This window comes from Meleagris gallopavo, chromosome 16 (assembly GCF_905368555.1).
Source record: "Meleagris gallopavo chromosome 16, MGAL_WU_HG_1.1, whole genome shotgun sequence".
NCBI lineage: Eukaryota > Metazoa > Chordata > Aves > Galliformes > Phasianidae > Meleagris > Meleagris gallopavo.
In genome coordinates, this window is record NC_139419.1 from 12,043,183 (window position 1) to 12,064,336 (window position 21,154).

Sequence of the window (21,154 nt, forward strand, 5' to 3'; positions counted from 1 at the left end):
TGAAAAAAAGGAATTTTCCGTGAGAGCAAAAAAGCTGTCAGAGATATCTACAGGTAAGGAAGAGCAGGATGAGGGATTTCTAAGCTTTTCCTTACACAAGAAATTAACACAGCGCTTGGAGTATGTGACTCATAGCTGTTTTATTTTTTCCAGTTGTTTCTGGGCCTTTTGCTAGCAGAGAAACCAAAGAACTCAATTTTACACAGCAGAGAAGAAAATGTCAAGTTGTTTGAAAAGGAGGAACAACATAGAATCACAGAATGGGTTGGGAAGGGACCTCAAGGATGACCAAGTTTCAACCCCTGTGCCACAGGCAGGTCTGCTAACCTCTAGACCATGTGCTAGAACAGGCTGCCCAGGGCCCCACTCAACCTGGCCTTGAACACCTCCAGGGATATCTCCAGGGTATCCACAGCCCTCTGGGCAGCCTGTTCCAGCACTTCACCACTCTCTTGGTAAACAATTTCCCCCTGACATCCAATCTAAATCTCCCTTTAGTTTAAAACCCTCCCCCCTTGTCCTGAACATCATGATGTTCAGCTCACTGGGAGCGTAGGGACAGCAGTGCCTTCAACATCGCCTGTTTATACTGCGATTCCCTCACATCCTCACAAGACAAATGCTCATTTTATTAGAAGCACCAACATACGACCAACACTTTGATCCAAACCAGGATGAATGTGGGTTTACATTCCAAAGCGTTTCACGAATATGGCTTGTTACAAACACTACATTTGTGCCAGTCCCCTTTGTGCTGGAAAAATCTATCACGTAAGGACAGCTGACAAGGGGAGACTTGGTGGCTCTAGTCAGGGAGTGCACAGCACACAGCTGCCTCATGTTTGTTAAGATATTTAGAGGAATTTACAGTTCTAGCAAGTGATAACTTGGCACGCAAACTAGCAAACCATGAGTCAACACTTCTGAATTCTGCTGTTCTTGCTGAGTCACGACACGTTGTAGCCCTGAAGCTTAACACAGCAGGATGGGTGCTGATTATAGCTTTTGGGACTTTGCCTGCTGTCTGCATGCTGCAGATGGACTCTCCTCTTTATCTCAGAATACCTCCACCCACACTTTGCAGTGCACAAATTTCCACTTGCTTTACACACAGCACTTTCCAAAAACTTGACAGCTCTCTATGAAGTATGAGTGTCTTATTTGGCAAATACCGTTCACTGCTGCGTTAAACACGTAACTGCATCAGTATCCTCACACTGCCAACACACAAAAAAGCAAGTTTTCCCTGGAACCACTAAACCAGATTCTAAATAAACACACATCAGCTGAAGTCTTCATTATACCTCACCAAGCCCTGGCAATGCTGTGAGTGAAGCAGCATTGTTTTCAGCACTCCCGCTTCCTCAGTGTACAAAAACACAAAGTGTTTGCATGTCCAGTTACTTACTCACAACCAAAGCAGGATGCTTTACTAGAAGATCAAGACTTTTGAAGCCTATGTCTCTCAGTGCGTGAAATACAAAATCAGCTTCTATACAAATGAGCACCTCCTAATCTAACAATATCCCACTGGATCCGCAGCAGAACTTGATGAACAACTTCTTGCTTGATTCAGATTGATTGCTGGCATAATTGTCACTTGTGAAGCTTTGCTCTTCCACTGAGGGAAAGCCACTTGGTCTGTGAGTATGCATATAGTCACCACTGGAAAGCCAGCAGTAAGAAAAGTACTAAAAGTACTTCACAGCCAGGTAATTGGAGCCTTTTAAATCATGACATGATATCTAAAGTCGTGGTCAAGCCGAAATCAACCATCTCTGGAAAGACAGTTATTCCAACTCTCATTTAAAAAATGTTCCTTCACACGTATACAAGGCACAAAAATAGTATGATGGCTCCACAGATGTAATATGTGGCTGCAAAGAGAAATCCAGAGCTCAGAAATCAAACAAAGCGTGAACATAATGAAATTTCTATAGTTTTATGCTATCAAATTAGCCAAATCAGGATCTCTTGACACAGATCCTAACTTCTTAACAATAGATTAGATCCGAGGAGAAAATTGAAGGAGAACATACATAACTTCTCCAGCTTTTTGGTTAGCATTAAAATTCATTTATTCCTCACGTGTACCTTCACCTCAATCAGAATGCTACAGCCAGCTGCTCCCTGGCATGTTCCTTCTTTTACAGAGATCTCATGCCTAAGAAGTGGCAGCTTCCAAACACTTCCCACTGAATTGTAAAAGAGGCCTGGAGGCACTGAGCAACAGCACAGTGTATCACACAGCATGACTATGGGCACAAAACAGTGTTGTTCTGACATATCATTTCAAGAAAAGCATCAGGGTTATAAAAAGGAACAGCTTTTGTCCAAACACACAAGGACTGCCAAGAAAACTCTTCAGGCATCAAATCAAGAGCACCTTCATCCACAGACCGGTTTTAGATGAAACTGCAAGACCATCACCCCAGGAATGTGGCCCCACTCAAAGCACTGTGAGAAGAAAGAGGGAAAAAGGAGGGGGGGAGAGGATGCAACAACATAATTTACATCATTTAACAAAGTCAAGCGCCTAATTTATTATTACTCAATTGTCTGTTATTCAGGGGAGCACTGAATTAGAATGCTCCACATAATGGAAAAAAAAAACAGGCAAAACAGGTTCAAGGACTCAAACCCATTCCTTCTAGTCCAGCCCACATAACTCCTGGCCCAAGTGATACACCTCCCCAGAACCCAGAGCACTGCACTAGCACATGGAGCTGCCCCCCATCCAGGTCTGAATCCGAGCCAGTAAACCTTTACTGGAGTGTGATGGGTCTAGAGTGTGCAGAGCAGATTTCTGAATGGCTCTGCACTGAGCAAGCTTCAGCTAACCAAAGCCATGGCAAGGATGTAACTCACAAGGCTGGCCACAACGTGCCACTGTCTGTGTGTGCTGTTGCCTCTGATTCTGGAGCAGAATTGGACACCAAGGTCAAAGTTGCACGGAGCCACAAAGGCCCAGCAACATGCTAGTGCATTACAATGGATCTGGGCTTATTCTGGGCAGAAGAAAACAGAGAACAGCATCTGGCACACAGCACAGGAAGACACAAGCTGCCTTTCCACACAGCTAGCTTGGACAGGCTTCAATGGCACTGTTAGAAAAATCACAGCAAGTTACCATTTCACGAATCACAAATGACAAGACGCAAGCAAGACTGGCAACAGAGGTCATATATAATTTACAAAGTGATATCTTGCAAGCCTCTACCCTATAGCTATTTAAAATAAAACAAACAAAAAAACAGCTCTACAGTATGTCCTGAAGAGAACAACTGTGCTTGAGCTATATAGAGCACTGGGCTGAAAAAGTTTCCCACTTCTCAGTGTGATGTTCTACACTGTTTAGTTTTGTTGTTTGAAATGAAAATCTCCAAGTGAAATCAGGCACCAAATGTTTTAAAAGAGACTACTGGAACATGAGCCTACTGCACCCTGTTACACAGCTGAGGTGCATCCCACTCCCCAGTGACAAGGGACAGTCCTTACCCTTAGGGCAAACACGACATTGAAGAGGATCATAGTGGGCATCTCCCTCTTTGGTGAAGGATCTGTTTTGGATACCTGGAAAAGATTTAGAAGAATTCCATAGACTTGTGTGCTTTGGAACCGGTAATGAAGGGAGAAAAAAAGAGAGAAGGAAAAAAAAAAAAAAAAGAAAGAAAGAAAAGCCTAAATCAATCAAGTAACAGTTTGCTGAGAGGACAGAAAAATCAAATTAGAACATCAAAAATGTCTTGCAAAAAATAAAACCGTGGTTTTTGTTGTTGTTGTTGTTGTTGTTTTTTAAATTAAAGTGTCACAGTTATTCTACATTTTCCAAGAAGCTGATAAAGCATTTTGGTCAGAACAATAGGAGTGTGTAGCAGCCTTGGAGGTGTCTTGTATTGCATCTTAGTACCATTAGGGGCCTACACAGAAATTTTCCTCAGCACAACTGTCATATACTGTTAGCACAGAAAATTTCTCAGCTCTATCCACATCTATTTCTCTCCTTTTAAAAAATCCCCCAAAGCCCCCATTTGGACTGCATCATGATAACTATTGCTTCCATCTGAACTCTAGAACTGCCCCAATTCAAAATCACCTTCTGTGTCCACTTGTTCTCAAGCTACAGGTTCTAGGATGCCTTGTGAACTTCAATAAAGATTTAAAAGCATTTATGTGCAGGGTCTGATTCTTCCTTAGAATCAAAGAAACCACCACAATTAACATCAGCTGGAATTGAGCTAATTTTCACCTCAGCTCTTGTGCAAGAAAAAAAGAATCAAATACTAAAATGGAATAGAAAATGGTGAAAGAATTTGAAGAATTCAGAACATCACTACATAAAAGGCAGTCTGACACCTATAATTAAATACTGGTGCTCTTCTAGTTTCTGAATCTCATCTGAGGAAGAATTTGCTGAGCTGTCCTGTGCAGTAACTTACTGTGGTATGAACACCAAAGAAATTCAAACCAGAGACTGTCAGGTTACTGCTTCTGCACCGTGGGAAAGGAAAGAAACAATCTAGCTTCTTCCTAACTGCCAAAGGGTCCCCGATTTAGACCCAAATGAAGCAGCAGAGATGGCTGCCACATCCAGAACATTCTGAAAACTAGAAAGTTCTAGGGTGCCTGCTAGGGTGATAAGAACACACCCAAGAAAAAGATTCTTCTAGAAGCAACAAGAAGGTGTTTCCAGCACTCTGTCATGTTGTTTATTTACTCAGATGCAATTTCATTTAGACAAATTGAAAATGAAGTGAAATTTCATGCAATTATGATAAAAGTGACTCCAAAGCAGAGAGAATGTATAACATGTGGTAAACAACTGCAAATATGACTTTTCAATTTCATTCAGATTCACCACACCACATTTAGAAAGCTGTGCCTTTTGGACAACACTGGCAAAATAAATGAATCTAGTTACTGTGAAAGAGCAGGCCACCGCTGTCACGGCCCTGAGGGCACCAAAAGGTCTCAGTGGCATTGACCAGCACCACTTGGGTCCCCACTTCAGCCCATGGCTCAGGAGCCATGCTGGCTCAGTATGGAGCCTTCAATCCCTGTCCAAGGATGGGCCTTGGACCTATGTTGTGGGTAGCTTGTCTCCTGGATAGACCCCACCAAGTACACAGCAGCCCTGTCCTCCAGCCCTGCCATCTCCTTTTGCTCCTGGCTGGGCTCCCTGGATGGGCCCTGGGCCTGGTTCATCTCTTGCCTCCTGTGGGGTTGGTGACAGACCCTGACCACTGTAGTCAGACCCACACCTCTGTATCCCATCTTGGGAGGGTGTTGCCTGTGTGGGATTGCCCAGACAGCAATGCAGAAGGTCCAGAGCATCCCCCTCTTCTCTCCTCCCTTCCTTAGTCCTTTCCTCCATCATTTCACAAAGCCTCATACACACTGAGATGGGCTGTAGGAGTTTCTTTGACAACAACACAAGGTAACATCTTCTTGTCTCTCTGTTAGCACCATACTATTTGCTGTATGTGTCTGAGCTAGAACCATGAATGGCAAAACAAGAAGTACCTTGCAAACCTGCTTCAGCTTCCCAACACCTGACCAACTAGCTTTCTCCACCAGCACACTTTTGGTGCCCTAGGGCAAGTGGGCACTGTTGTTCTAAGCACAGACTAGGCCTTTCTGAAGTACTTGCACAGCTTGGGGGCACTTGAATTCTGTCCTCCAAAGCATCTTAGACATTTGAGGGTTGAGCCTTGGTCACATTCGGTCACATTTCCTGTAGGCTCATGAATGAGTTTCGGAAGTGGAACACCAGCAGCTTTTGATGCTTGATGCCAGCTTCTTACTTGGATGAAGGTAGTCCTACAGCAATTCGATCCTCTAAATATCAAGCAGCAGTTGCCAACAATCTGTTTGCACCTCTAATTATAGATAGAAAGGATGACAGAATTGGCAAGCAGATCTTTGCCTGAAAAACTGAACAGTTTTGTAAATTTTTGAAAAATGAGATGAAAGCAGTTCAGTGATACAGATTAGTGTTGTATTCAGAAATTACCAAGCCTACTTCATTTTCACGGTCTGTCAGGAAGAAAGAATGGGAAAGGGATTATTTTCTATATAGAACCATGCAAATTCTTTCCTAGAGTTAAGCAGGGCCTTTTCCATAAGCTGGGTGGCAATTGCTTTCATTCCAATCAGCTAAAACACAGGCCACAGATCAAGGTCTCAATACAAACAGCAGCCTAAATTTGTCCATGAGAAAATTTTAGACCTCTTTCTAACATCTGTGAGGGTTTTGTTTTGTTCGGTTGTTTTTTTTTACTGCCCTGCTAATTGGAGGTGCTAAAACCCTTCCGTGCAACAACTAGCATCGTAAGAAACTTGTTTCTTGAGGTGGACTGTTTTATTACTACTTCTCTTTATCCACACTGCTTTTCTTAAGTAACCAGGTGGGCTTTTCTGGGAACCACTGACACAGCTTCCTCAGTTTGCCAGTCATTATGGTTATCTGGAAATACATACAGACAGCTCCAAGCATTGTGAAGAATCAGAAATCAGGAAGAAACAGGATCAAAAGAAAACATATCCATTCTGAATTTTAAGTCCCCTAGCTGATACACAACTGGAAAAGAAAGCATGCCCGCAAGCAGATCTCTTACCATACCTGCCCAAGGGCATGCTGAAGCAATGTAGGGTGGCCAACAAAGCGAACATTATCAATCTTCAGTTCAAATTTTTTGCCACACATATCTGACTTTGTAGCCAAAATTGTTGCCAGGATGACATCTGAAAACCTTGAAGAGCAGAAACAGAAGTTATTACAGTTTTCAAAAAGCACGCCACTTGAATGTTCCTCCAAACAGATTTATTTAATTTGTGAGTTTTTTTAATATTGTAAATTGTGTCTAAATTACTGTACCTGCATACCCCAATTATGGAAAATTAAGATTCCCTTAATTATATCTCTCAGATCATCACAATTATCAAACAGGAAGCATTCAAGACAAAGGCTGCAGGGTCATGCTTATTTAAGTACATGCTCAGCAAAATACATTGGAAAGATTAGATGCAGTTTGTTTAAATACAAAAACAGCTTGAGTTAGCCATTGCCTGGATTTAGCTGCAGGTTAATGAACTTACTAAGCAACTACATACCAAAACAGCCTGTCACTCAAGCACAACAAAGACCTTTAAGCCACCCACTGCGACAGAGGGGAAGGCAAGACAGAGCTGATTCAAATAAGAGAAATAAATATTCTGCACTTGTCCCTCCTATTCAAATCTAACCTCATGAAAGTTACTTCACTTAACAGACCTCAGGCTGCAGTCAAACGCCCAGCGGCACCCTTCTGAGAGCTGCATGGCATCACCCAGGCTCATGTGCTGCACTGAACCAAGACAAAGTCATGGCAGTGGGCCCTCATTGCCCACCTTCTGCAGTGGGACTGCGCTGCTCCAGAATTGTGGTGGGAAGAACACAGCCACGAAATAGGAAGGCAAGTATCTACAAGGAGTCTGCCAAATAAAATACATCCACAGCTGCAAAACTGGGTCAGAACTGCAATGTGACAGGGAAGGATTCTGCAACCACTTTCTGATGGCTTTACAACATTGGCCTGGTCTTTCAAAATATTCCTTTTCCTCAGGGCATCCCCTGAGACAGCAGAGCTCAAATCCATAGGAAAGGGGACCTCGGTGAGCTGCCAGGAGAAGCTCATTATTGCAGGATGGGAGCAGTGAGAGGTTTGATATTAGCAATGTTCTTTCCTTTCTGATTTCTCTGAGACTCCCATTTTACCAAACGCATATCAAGCCAGCTTCTGAAGAGACCAGCTTTTTTAATCATGGCAATATTTATTTCAGTTTCTTTATTTACATTCACGATGTGTGCCCCTGTCTGACCACCCCCTCCACCATGCAGGTATCCCAGATAACACCGTATCACTCAGAGAAAAGGGCAGACATGGGTGTGTTCCACACCCACCTTATCTCCTGGCCACAAGCAGGCCCTCAGTGCCCACAGAAGCAGTCAATGTACCACATTCCTGGTTTACTCTGAGTGAGTTACGGTGCATTACAAACAGAGACAAATATACAGACAAGTCTTTTGTGTGTATCCACCTGCATATGATTCAGGGGCTATTTTTTCATTAGACCTACATACACTGAAGGTGTAGGATAACACAGGGCCTTTCTGAGATGTCAAAGCCTCTGATGCTTGTACAATAAAGTCATCCCGACCATGGTTGGCTAGTGGAAGGGGCAGCTCCATACAAACTTCCAAATCTTCTGCTCCAAACAGGATGCCCAGCACTGCTGAGGGCTAGCAGAGACAAGAGGAGACTGGCCACAGACTCCTGGGACACAGTGCCAATGCTCCTCAGCCACGGCACTGGGTTGGGTTGAACAACTGGGCTGGAGTTTGTTAAAAAAAGGTAATGCTTCCTCAGACTGGGCCTGGCTTGGCAGTCCCTGGTGATCACATTTGAAATAGGAAAGAAAGTCACCAAGACAGCAGTGAGCTTCCCCTGTTCTTTCTGTCCTGCTCAGCTGTGTCACTTAACAGGTTCTTCGTGGAGCCAGGCAGACTGTAAGAGCAACAGATCAAAAATGACCATCTGCTTTGTTAAGTGGAAGCAGGAGGGCAAACTAGGAAGTGCCTGCTTGCTGGTAAGAAATGAGTCACTTCCTTCCCTCAGCCTTGACAAAGGACATCTTGGGAGCTGGAAAACCAGACTTCATTGTGATGACTGACACCACTGTTAAGATTTGACTTCAAGATGGAATTACAGCAACAGTTACTTTCATGCAGAATTGTGGTGCCAAACAGTTCAGCATTTCCACAGGAGAGCTCATGACGCTGACGTTCACCATCAGCGTGACTTTGCATTTGGCTTGGTAGGGAGCAGCAGATTGAAAGGTTAATTTTGTAAAGCTTTCCCTATCTTCTTGCTGGCTGGAACCTCCTTCTGGGAAAATGCTTCAACATGCTCAGGATATGTGTAACCCTCGAGATGGGTTGCAGGGGTTCCACCTGATGGCACCTCCAGAGCAACCTGGACTCCAGACACATTCTCCTGGTCTGACAGACTGGATTCATTGGTTTGGTTGTTTGATCCTACTTCTCACCCCCCAAAACTACTACACATGATTTATACATTTCTCAGGCCTCTGGATGACAGGGAAACTGAGGGACAGCAGATACGTGACTCCCATCATTTTATCTCACACAATAAAGCAGCCAACGCAGGCTGCCTGCTGCCACCAGCATCTCCTCTGGAACTGACACAGCTGAAACAACAGCGCCTTTGCCTTAGCATGCAGACAAGAGGGGGAAAGGATCTCAAACAGAACTTCAGTGTTTCCCCAAGGGCGGATAATCACTTTTAAGGTGCCATAGAAATTTAAAAATTCTTTATAATTTTCAAATTACAAAGAATTTGTATTTGAGATAGGGTAAGGGGGGAGCTGACTATCTAGGTGACCATCTTTATGCTATACAAGGACTAGAAATGTATTTTAATACTTTTGGGCCCTTGGCAGAGACAAGCCCTTTTCCCTCTGCACGTTCAGGAAGGGGCTATAATGCAGTTGTCAATTCAGCTTAGAAGGGCACCAGGAAGGAGCAGCTGCTCAAAAACAGCTCTGCAACGAGCTCTGCATAATTATTGTGAGATTATAAATAGTTCAGTCACTCATCTGTACTTTTCAGTCATTGCTTGTCAGAAGGCAGTTTGCTTTAGGGCTCCTTGCTGGAATAACTACAAAGCTAAGGCTATTCTTTTGCACTCTTGGAGGATCACAACTTTTCTCAGTTCACATTAGGGACGGTACCACACTCATTCTGGTTGCCCTGCAGAAAGCACAGAAGTGTTAGTAGGACCTCTGTAATTATCCTAGCATTAACTGTTAGCAATATATTTCCTACAGACACTGTGATTTAGCACATAATTGCCTCATCATTTGGTGTAAAGTAGAAACCAGAAACAAAGCACATTGACAGGATGGTGAGAAAAGAAAGCCATTCTAGACAGAGGTTGTTGTTGAGAACATTTGGTCTTACCCTGAAACCAATTGTTCATCGGTTAGAGGACATTGGTCTCTGAAATGGGAACATGGCCATAAACACAAACAAAAACATAAACAAAATAAACGACGCAAGTACATAAAATACAAAAAGAAAAAAAAAAAAGAGAAAAAGATAATGTTAAAAACTAGGAGGATCTATTAAGAGTCAAACTCCTGTAAAGAAAACGGTAAGTATTGAGAAGAGGCACAAGTTAATGGTAGGTGAGTTGCTGGGATGTGCTGCAGGCTGAGGTTGGTGGCATTTCAATTCTCTCAGCAATGCTATGGCAGTGTGTTTCCACAACCTGCTGCACTTACGGAATTGCACTCATTAAACTCATGCTTACCTTAAAACAGACAAACAAAAACATAAACAATATGAAAATAACAGAAGAGGTTCCACTCTGATTTAGAGCAGATTCCAAAAGTCGGTTTGTTTCCTAGAGTTTCGCCAGTGGTTTAAAAGGCTTTAAAAGCTTTACGCTGCCCACTGTAGAAAGGGGAGGTCAAATGGAAACCTCCAACAATTATTTAATGCAGGAGACAGCTGATTTCCACTGGTCATGTTGAGAAGGTAGAACAACCCTAGAGGACAAACTATACAAAGAGGGTGATATTACAGAAAGGGATGGATGGGTGACCGGACAGGAAGAGGCTTACAGAAAGGAAAGCTTTCAGAACAAATAACAAGGAGAACACTGAGGTCCAGTGAAAGAGGGACAGAGGATATAGAAACATTACCACAGGAGAATGACTGTTTGTTAGAAAGGGTCATTCTTTGTTTCAGTAGCTTGGGTTTCTGTAACAAAAGTATTTAGCCAATTGATGACATCAATGCTGCAAAGCTTGCTAAATCTCTTTGGTGAAGTCAGTTATGCTACTGAAAAATGCAACAGGTTTCTTTATGTGCATCTGCATTAGAATTTTTGCTACTGTATCCCCTCAAAAAAAAACCACCAAAACTACAAAAGACATTTCAAACCAATTTAACAACGCTTTATCTTCTGGCTTCAACAGAGCTAATGCCCAAATCCACATTTTTGGAGGAAAAAAAGAGAATAGCAAGCATCTCCAATAGCTCTGAAGGGTGTATATTATTGGGATAGCACTCAAATCTGAAGGATGTTTTTGAAGACAGCAAATTAGGGAAGTATGAGAAGAGGCCAGCATGGAGAGCCACTGACCGGTCATTAGTTTCAGCAGTGACAGATTTTTCTGAGCACCTCTCTGTTGCACGGCCACCCCCAACACACCTCGACCACTTGTGTTGCTTGACTTGCTCTTGAGGGGAATAAAAGATCTATATTCAAAAGACCTGGAGTTACGACTCTATGGAGCAGAAATCAGTATTGCCAATACACAGCAGTAACCTGGAGGTAGGACTTGATGAATAGAGTGCAATTCTCTTTAAGTAACAGAAAGCATAATGAACACCAGGAAATTCATGTCTAAGGGATTCAAGAAATTATGCATACAAAGGTGGAAATGGAGTTATGGCACCTAAACTGATGTAATGTTCTGGAGCCATAAAGAAATATTTACAACTCAACTGCTCCACAAGCGATCGGCTCAAAAGTAACCATTCTGGCTTCTAACAGCTTAGAAAAAAAGTGATATTGAATGCTCTCTAGGACATATTTGATCCTAGATTGCCAGTGAATTGAAGGCAGTCATCCAGTATAAAGCAGGATGGGTCCAACCTTCATACAAACCATTGCAGTGACTAGATAGATCTGAAATAGCCTTTGTTATTAAACATGAGAACATTATCAAACTTGCCATACACCATCCACTCAGCTTAGCATCTGCCCTCTCCAAAACCCCAATTTGTGCTGCCAAAAAACATCCATAGCTACTACCGATATGTGGTGATTTAAAGGGATCTTTTTGCCAACCTTTCCTTGAAGCAGTCTTCCAGAAATAACAGTGATTCACAAATGACTTTCACGTGGGACAACTCCAATCAGATAATCAAAACCAGCAGCACGTGGATGGGACTTCATGCTGATGAATCTGAGGACGACTGCTCCAGGGAGAGCGCTGCTGCAGCTCTGTGCTGCACCAGGACAGAACTGCAATGGGGAGACAGGAGGGGCTCTCACAAACCTGGTCACTCCCCAGCCTTCAATAGAAACATAAAAAACAAACATTCCAACCTGGAGCCCAGGGGAAAAAAATCATACAGCTTCTCAGCCAGAATCCCGCTGGCTCAGTGACAACACTGGTTTTATGGCATATAATGTTTAAGATCCTTCCTTCCCTTGTCCACTCACAACGACTACAAACCACAGGTATCTCCCTCTCTCCCCAGCCATTGCCCCTCTGCCTCCGCTCACTCCCAGGATCTGTTCTTCTGCACGGTCACCAACTCTGTTACACCTCCACCTGTCTCATGCATACCAGAAGCTCGAGCCACCTGCTGTGCACAGCCCTGAAGAGACTTTATAGCTTCCTGATGGAAGATGTGCTTGCGTACCTCATGCTGGAATATTATTTCTATCTGTGTCATTAAGTCTAGTGAAAAAATAAACAACTTCTTGCCTAATGTGACTTATCAGTACTCAGTGTGTAAAGAGCATTGGTAATTTCTTCTACTAGCAGGTACTGCTGAAGAGGAGGATATTTAGCTGTTGCGTTAAATGCACCCGCAAGCTTCCCTTCTACATTCCTGTGAGAGAAGATAGCTTTTTCAGTGCATTCACAGCACTGTGAATATGGGATAGAGGTTTTTCATAAACAAAACTGAAACAAACGCAGTTTTGAAAGACGCTTTGAATTTCTGAGTGCAGACACACAGCTGTGGGAGCAGGATTAGTACCTCAGAGCAACAAGATGCTGCTCCCACCACCCCCATACCTGCATCCATAGGGGATAATATAAGGCATGTCGTGATAACAGACCTGTGTTGGCAAACATCAACATCAGGTACATAAATATAGGGCTTATAAACTCCAGTAACATCAATAAGCATCAGGTGCAGACAGTGCAGGATGGATTTGTGTGTGTATTGCTGTGTCAGACTGCACAAACAGCAACTGTTTTTTCTGAAGGCCATCACTGCAGAGGGGGATTTCCGTCGTAGTATTTCACTCAGTGCTTCAGAACAGCCCAGATCCACTTGGTGGTGTGCCAAAAAACTGATACTTTGTGCTTAGGGAACTCAGCTCCCTAAAAGCTTAATAGCTAATACCCGACCCAAGAGACCTGAGTGCTAGCCTTCAGCCCCTGACTCCTGCACACCACTACAATAAAAGCATCTCCTTGTTTAAGGCAGACTACATGTCAGGACATCCAACCATTCAACCTACTTAAAACTACTTTCAGTAAAATACTGAACTATGAGCAGTTGTCTCATCTGACCATAATTTGTCAAATTATCATAACCACCAAACATTCACTGAGCACTCCCAGGTTGCATCGTTGGCACTGTCCTGTGGACAGTCTGAAGTGCCATTCAACAGATATCAAACTTAAGAAACACATTTTGGTTTTGCTTCAGTTCTGCACTGTACCACACTGTGTTCCATGGAGACAAGATAGAACGCTGCAATGGAAGGTTTCAAAAATACCAGAAGATGTAATAGACACAAATGACCTCAAGCAAGATGTGTTACCTCTGTTATACTGTTTTCCTAAGGTGCCTGGAAAAATGTATGAACTTAATGAAGTTAATGCCAGAGATGGCTGTAATTTCAGTGAAACTGTTCTTAGTCAGACTTAAGAACCAGCTTACATTTTGCAAGGTTGGCATCTAAATTGCCTTTTGGTTAAAAGTAATGACAACTTCTTCATTCTTATATCAGAGAACAGCAGCAAGTACTCCAGTATTAATATCTGAAATTAAAAGACGTGCCACACACACACACAAAAAAAAGATCTACGACTGAACTATGGCCCAGGTTTGTCTCCTATCTGATAATGATACATTTAGAACACAGCAGATTTCAGATTTTCTTCCAACACCAGTTAGAGTGTCTATGTATGTGCAAGCTGAACAACGCACCACCTATGTTTGGTGCTTTTGTTACTCTCTAATTTCCTGCAGCCAAAACACCCAGTTTCTAAGTCTCAGAGCCCTCCTGAGCCACTGTTTCACTTCATGGATACACAGGCAGCTACATCTCCAGAAACAAGATTAGTTACTCAGTGGTGCACAGCAATTCTGTATCACTGTTAAGCTAAAGAAGAACATGAGGCAACTGTGTAAGATAACCAGTTACAGGTAGGTAAGTGGAAAAAAGTGGAATTTTGCCAAAGGATTAATGCTCCTGGCTCTGAAAGAGTACCACGGCCTTTCTAACAAGCACAACTTCCCCGAGCTGCACTTTGCCCAGAACACAGCAGACTCACCAGCATTCACTCATTAGACATTTCTTATTATCACTGATTTTCTCCTAACTCGGCATTACAATACCCCTTTGCAGGTCTTCTGTGCACTACAAGTGTTTGCCTACTGAACTAGCAGGAAGAAAAAAGGAGGCCAGCTCCTCCTCAGTTTTAAAGTCAGACGAGGAGAATCATTTTCTCCCTACCTGGAGTCCCCATCTTGGTCCTCTGAGGTATCACCAGAGCTATTCACCGCATATCGACTCCGTGGTTTATCTGAGGCAAAGAATAAAGACAGCTTTCTCAGGGAGCAAACTCCTGACAGTGTACAGTAAGGTCTTGGTTTGGTTTTTTCAGTTCTCACAAACACATTAACAAATGGGAGCAAGAAGCTTACATTTTCAAGGGACATAGAGAAAACAAAAGCATTCAAAGAAACAACTTTCCTGCCAAGTACCAGGGAACAATTCATGTTTGCAGAACCATGTTGCAATTCAAGGAAGCAAAAATTAAAAATTCAACTCATTAATTGTCCACATTCTTGCTCATGTTTCAGGACAATAACGATGTTCCAGAAGCCCCCTCTGCAGTGACACATATCCAAATCTTTTACCAACAAAAAGCTGGGGAGCAACAGGAGGGAAGCAGACAGTAAATAATAACCATCTTTTCAGATTTTACTTATAAGGACAAAATGGGGTTCAAAAGTGATTCTTCCTCAGTGAAAAATGACTCACGATCTAAAAAGGGGCATCAAATCTCACATGAGATACAGGGACTGCTGTGACAGGACAAGGGGAAATGGTTTCAGACTAAAAGAGGGCAGATTCAGATTGGATGCGAGGAAGTTCTTTGCAATAAGGGCGGAGAAGCACTGGCACAGATTGCCCAGGGAGGTGGTGGGTGCCCTGCTCCTGGAGACACTCGGTGTCAGGCTGGGAGAGTGCTGAGCACTGATGGAGCTGTGGGTGTCCCTGCTCATTTTGGGGGAGTTGGACCGTCCATTCCAATTCAGGTGATTCTATGACTGTGATTCTGTGACATGTGGCAGCTGCAAACGATCCATGGGAAACGACCTCATCACTGGATTAAGACCCATCGCGTGCCTCTCATGATCACTTCGTTATGTTCTCAGTGCCCAAACCGTTAAATGTTCCCAGGCACCAAACTCACACGGGAACTGAAAACTGATTCTAACGCTGCCCGGTGACAGGTCAGGTTTGCAAGCCGTGATGCTGTAATCCCACAGTACTGACCGCGCTAAGCCCTCCCAAACCCACTCTGGCCTTTCAGCAGCGCACTGCAAAGCGCAGGACACGAACACCAGGGCTGGCCGCACGCGTGGGCACGGCTCCACATCCTGAGAGCGGGGTGCCACGCCAGCCAAGAGAGGCCGTGGAGGGGCTGCCGGGACACGGGCCGGATCGCGGCCCCGCGGCACGGAGCGGCCCCGGGCCCGGCGCGCACTTACTGGCCTGGGCGGCGGGGTGCTCGGCGCCGCGCTGGAAGGGGAAGCGGAAGAGCAGCTTGTTGCCGCGGCTGCCCGAGCTCACAAGGATAACGCTGATGGGGCTGGTGCTCTCGCCCATGCCGCCGCGCCGCAGCGAGCACCGGGCGGGCAACGACGCGGCTCGGCAGGAAAGCGGCCCGGCCCGCGCGACTTCCGCTTCCGCGCCTCCGCCGCCGCCGCCGGTTCCCCCGAGCCGCGGCCGATCGGCGGGGCGGAGCTGCGGGCGCGGCGCTCCCGGGCGGCCCGCGGTCAGGGCCCGGGCCGCCGCTACGGCGCCCTCGGTGCGGCCTCGCGCCTCTCAGCTCGGCGCCGTGCCCGCAGCGCGGCCCGCAAGGCCTCGGGGTGCCGACGTGAGCCTGAAGTGCGGCCCAGCACCTCACAGCTGAGCCCCGAGCTCCCGGTGCGGCACAGCACGTCAGGTTGGAGCCGCTTGTCCTCGCAACAGCTCAATGTCCCACCTTTCACAGAATCACAGAATGGCCAGGGATGGAAGGGACCTCAAGGATGATGAGTCTCCAACCCCCTGCCACATGCAGGGCCACCAACCTCCCCATTTAATACCAGCCCAGGCTGCCCAGGGCCCCATCCAACCTGGCCTTGAACACCTCCAGGGATGGACGGGGCATCCACAGCCTCTCTGGGCAGCTGTCCCAGCACCTCACCACTCTCATAGTAAAGAATTTCCCCCTGACATTCAACCTAAATCCTCCCTTCCACAACTTAAAACCATTTCCCCTTGTCCTGCTGTTATCTATCCTTTCAAAGGGTTGATTCCTCTCCTGTTTGCAGGTTCCCTTCCCTGTGCCCCCCTCCCGCCCCCGTTCAGCCCAGCACATCACACTGGAGCCCCTGTGCCCCCAGTGCAGCACAGCACCTCACGTTCAGGCTCCCAGCACGCCAAGTTGGAGCCCTGTGTCTCCAGCCAGCATAGAATCATAGAATCCTTAGAAGATGTCTGAGTCCTTCTGCCCCCAGTTCAGCCCAGCACTTCTCACACCCCACTCAGCACTCCCACTTCAGCCAAGGGCTCACAGCTCGGCCCAGCACCTCATGCTACCCAGCAGTGCTCCCACCATCGGCCCAGTGTTCCCATTTCGGATCAATATCTCACATGCCCATGCACAGTGCACCAGATCAGCCTGGCACCATCAGTACCTTCCAGCACCTTGCATATCCACAGTGTCCCTGGCACCTCACACCTCTCCGATGCCCATGGTGCCTGAAGGTTCATTCCCACCTCTTCCCACATGCCCACACACCCCTTCACTATTTTCATGTCTCGAGATCTCCTTTGGTCACTTTGAGTCATTCAGTTATTACAACTCAAGAACTTCAAGCTGCTGGCCAGCAGCAAGTGCCACAAACTGTATTCCCCTGGCAGCTCTTTTGGCTCATTTGTCTTATTGTGTGTCCAACTGAGATCAGAAAACTATCAGCAATTATGTCAGAGGATGGCACAGGTTTTTCACATAAGTTCATCCATATTTGATAGCAATATTTAGATATTTGAATGCTCTGAGATATCCCCACTCTGGATTTTTCTCTGCAAGATTCTTCCCTTGGACTTCAGGCAGAGATGGGTGGTTGGAGACTGAAAGGGAGATGAGCACCCGCAGTGAGGTCTTAATCTGCACAGCCATTCTCTGCCAGGCAGGTGATAACAATTGAAGCAAGAGAAGCTGTCATTGAAGAGAGAGAGTTGTTGGTGAGCGATTAAAGAGCAGTCACATTATCACAGCAGAGCATTCATCGTGCTCCAGTGCTGGGCAGCTACGTTAGAATTTCCCAGTGTGTCCGCTCCCAAGCATAAATTTATGTTCTTCAATAAAAAAACTGCAGGTGTATTTGTCACTTCCAGCTCTTGGAGATGAGTTAAAGCAAAGCTCTAGAAAGCTGCAAGCTCTTTGAGTGCTAATAGGAAATGAAAGAATAAAGCCAGGATAAAGATTCTGCTTTTAAGATTTCCAAAGCTTAATGCACCCAAATTCTTCAGAGTTAGAGCAGGTGTGTGTGCCACTGTTACCCTCTGAAATTCCCTTGAGAGAGAGGTGACGGTGCAGAACAGAGGCCCATGGGGACAGTTACCCCATCTCACAGAGGTACAACCATTCATTTAATGAGCTGGAAATTATAACCCCACTTATAATGAGCAGACAGGTCTGTTGCTGACTTCAACTGACACCCTGCTTTGGCAGCAGGATGAAAAGAAGACCTGCATTAGTGCAAAAAACCACTTTTCTCATTTGCTCCATGCTTTGTTCCTGCAGGAGCAGGACGTGGCAGGACAGGCAGCCCCAAAGCCAGGCTGCTGTGCAGCGGGACTACATGCCAGCTCAGCCTGCTGCTCCTTCCCAAGGCTCTGGAAACATTTCACAGTTTCATAACAAAGATACATAGACTGTAGTCATGCTATAGGTTTATGAAGCCTAAATATGAAAAGCAACAGAAAGAGAGAGAGAGACACATATTTGATGCAGTTTTCCGGATGATGTATTAATCCTGCGACCAGAGAAACAACAGTGGCTGTGTTGTCCAATTCCTTGAGTTGCATAGGCTTAGCACCCTGTGGGCAGCTGGAACAGTGGGTGAGGAACTTGGCTGAGAAGGGACAGAGCCCATCATTCTCCATGTCACACTGCTGCACATGGCTGCAAATCGCTCTACTCCCACCAGGCTCTTTTCTGAAGAGCTCCTGAAGCTGTCCCCAGCACAACTCTGACCCTAGGCAAGCAGTGAGCCCCTCCTAGCAAACTGTCACCTTTGGGCTGCTCTGACTTTTGTGATAGTGCAGGAGCGACTCTTGGAGAATGAATCCAAATTCAATAAAGATTTCAGCGCTTATAGTTCATATACAAACCAACAAGCCTCTGGTGCAGGCATCACTCTGATCTTCATGCCTACATGGACATTAATCCTCCAGTCATGGAGGATCGTTGTTCAGGTTAAACAGTTGGCAGCAAAATAGGAAGGAGTACTGCTGGCATCTGCCTGGCTATATCTGAGTCACGGGGACTTCCCTCAGGCACTGTCAGCAGAGCTTGGAGCATAGCCATGCAGTGGGCAATGTAAGAGGTAGCGCTTTCAGAGGGAGACAACAACAGCATTATTTTCAAAGTATTTTCCTATTGGAACACTGCACGTGTTTTTTAAATGCATGTAATTAGAGATGATGAATACAGCTTCCCTCAGTACCTCCATCCATTTAAGCTATGTAAACTGAATACAGCATTTTCCTGTATAAAGTGCTTATTGCCTGTCCTGCCAGCCACATCTGGTGCACATTGCGTGCAGCTGCTGGTAGTGCTGTGAAACACAAACACACCTTGATAAGGAATTTGGCTTATACACATCAACCTGCTCAGCACAAGCATGCAGCGTTGTTTGGGCAAAAAACATGGTCTGACACCTGCCCGTGCCACCAGCTTGCTGTGCACTGCTTCTGAGGTTTAATGGGGTGGCAGAGGGACTCACCTCTGCTTCATGTGCTGACACAAAACTCCCCAAGCATTGGTAGCAACCATCTCCAGCTGGGCATTTCCTGAATACTTTGCCCACTTAGCTGTGATTACAGACCTATGCTGGCCTTTCCTTTACTCATTTGACCCTTCACCCATCACGTGTCCATGCGCTGAAGACACAAACCTTCCAGCGCAGGACCAGGCTTTATGTGCATGCCCAGCATGCAGCACAGTGCATATCAGCACTGTCTGAGGTGCTGAGGGCTATTTCAAGACACAAGGGATAACTGGCTGTAAGAATCACACAGCTGCAAATCAAAGAGATGCAGTATGAGGCACTTACTGATGCAGCTCAGATCTGTATCAGAGGGAATTGCAGATTAAGGAAACAAACTGCTGGAAACATCAATGTTACCGTCTCAGGAGGCACTCAGCATTTTGAGATCTGTGGATGGTGAGGAACTGTGCACATCTGACTGGGCTTTCTCCCATAAACACGCTTCTTTTTAGTACTATACTTGATTTCATAAGCTGTCTCTCCCTGTCTCCATATGAATCATGACTCCTGGTGCTGTAATCAGCAATATCAGTAGTGGAGTTGGTCCCTAACTCTTTGCAAGAGGCCAGTAAATGCCTGACAGTGCTGGAACATGTGCCAAAATCTCCACTGTTTTCCTCAGAATCAGGGTCTCACTCTCCCTCCCGAGCCATACTACACATATCCCAGCTGTCCTTAGCACTACCTAGGAAGTACTGAATATGCAATGCTAGGCCATGTAGTGGCTGTGTGTTTTGGAGGTATACGATACGGCCCAGAAAGACCCAGTCTAGTGTGCACGTCTGTGAAGCAAGGTGACAAATACAAATTACTGTCCAAGCTTTTTAGTTTGCTCAAAATCCACTCAAAATCCACTTGAAGACATGTCCTTATCCTCCATCACTAGAATGTTCCAGCTCTATCTCTCCGTTCACATGCGCCCAGTCAACTTTTTCAGGCCACACGGCCAATACGTGTTAAGAAGCAAGAAGCTGATAACAGCAGCAAACCAGGAGGCCAGTGCACTGACCCTTACGAAATGGGCTTTGTTTCAGGGGGAGATAAGGGTCTCCCACCTCCATGGGTGGGCCTCTGGAGTGACCAATGAGTGTGGACAGACGCCAAGGCCCGCTCTCCTCTTCCTCTTTATAACCAGGGCCGCGAGGGCACTTAGTACAACCTGCTCTGGGTGTTCACTGCAGGGAGCCTGAGCCAGCACTCTTCTGCAAAATGACACTGACCCAAGCTGAGAAGGCTTCCGTGACCACCATCTGGGCAAAGGTGGCCACCCAGATTGAGGCCATTGGGGCAGAATCACTGGAGAGGTAAGTCATCCACAGCACCCATCCAGAGGGTGCTTCCTCTCACACTGCTGTTAGGATGCATCTCGCTTCAGTGCTGCATGAGTGAGATTCATGCAGCCGTGTTAGGATTGATGAGAATTGCTTGATGAGTTGTATGCTTATTAACGTGATTTTTTTTTTCCTGGAATCACACCTCTGCTACTAAATCCTGATGGCTTCAAAATTTTACAGCAAAAAAATATTTTTTAGCCATTCTATGGGTTTGCTTCCCATTGTAGTAATTGAGAAGAATTCATAACTAGGAGCCCTAAAGAGGAATTCAAAGTCACTCATACTCGATATCCTGAAATAGGGTTATCACTACTAGGAAATGAACTTAAACTGATTTATCACATAAGTTGCCATGTAATGGACATTAAGAGAATAGCTGTCCACATCTGTTAGATGTTGTTGTTATTCAAAGTTATTTAAATGCTATTTACAATCAGTCTGA

At 45.3% G+C, this 21,154-nt stretch overlaps 1 protein-coding gene across 2 annotated transcripts in view; it reads right to left on the bottom strand.

The window, feature by feature from the left end:
- Nucleotides 1-16,095, bottom strand: part of NPRL3 (NPR3 like, GATOR1 complex subunit) — a 39,919-nt gene extending 23,824 nt beyond the window's left edge. The window contains exons 1-5 of one of the 2 annotated variants that reach the window (XM_085238095.1): nucleotides 15,824-16,085; nucleotides 14,559-14,628; nucleotides 10,022-10,060; nucleotides 6,623-6,752; nucleotides 3,499-3,573 (exon numbers count right to left, since the gene is read on the bottom strand). In XM_085238095.1, coding sequence (XP_085094221.1) covers nucleotides 3,499-3,573; nucleotides 6,623-6,752; nucleotides 10,022-10,060; nucleotides 14,559-14,628; nucleotides 15,824-15,941 — 432 coding nt within the window. In that variant the 5' untranslated portion in view covers nucleotides 15,942-16,085. Of the gene's footprint in view, nucleotides 1-3,498; nucleotides 3,574-6,622; nucleotides 6,753-10,021; nucleotides 10,061-14,558; nucleotides 14,629-15,823 lie in introns of both variants that reach the window. The other variant, XM_085238094.1, reaches the window with a different exon arrangement.
- Between the last annotated feature and the right edge of the window lie 5,059 nt (nucleotides 16,096-21,154).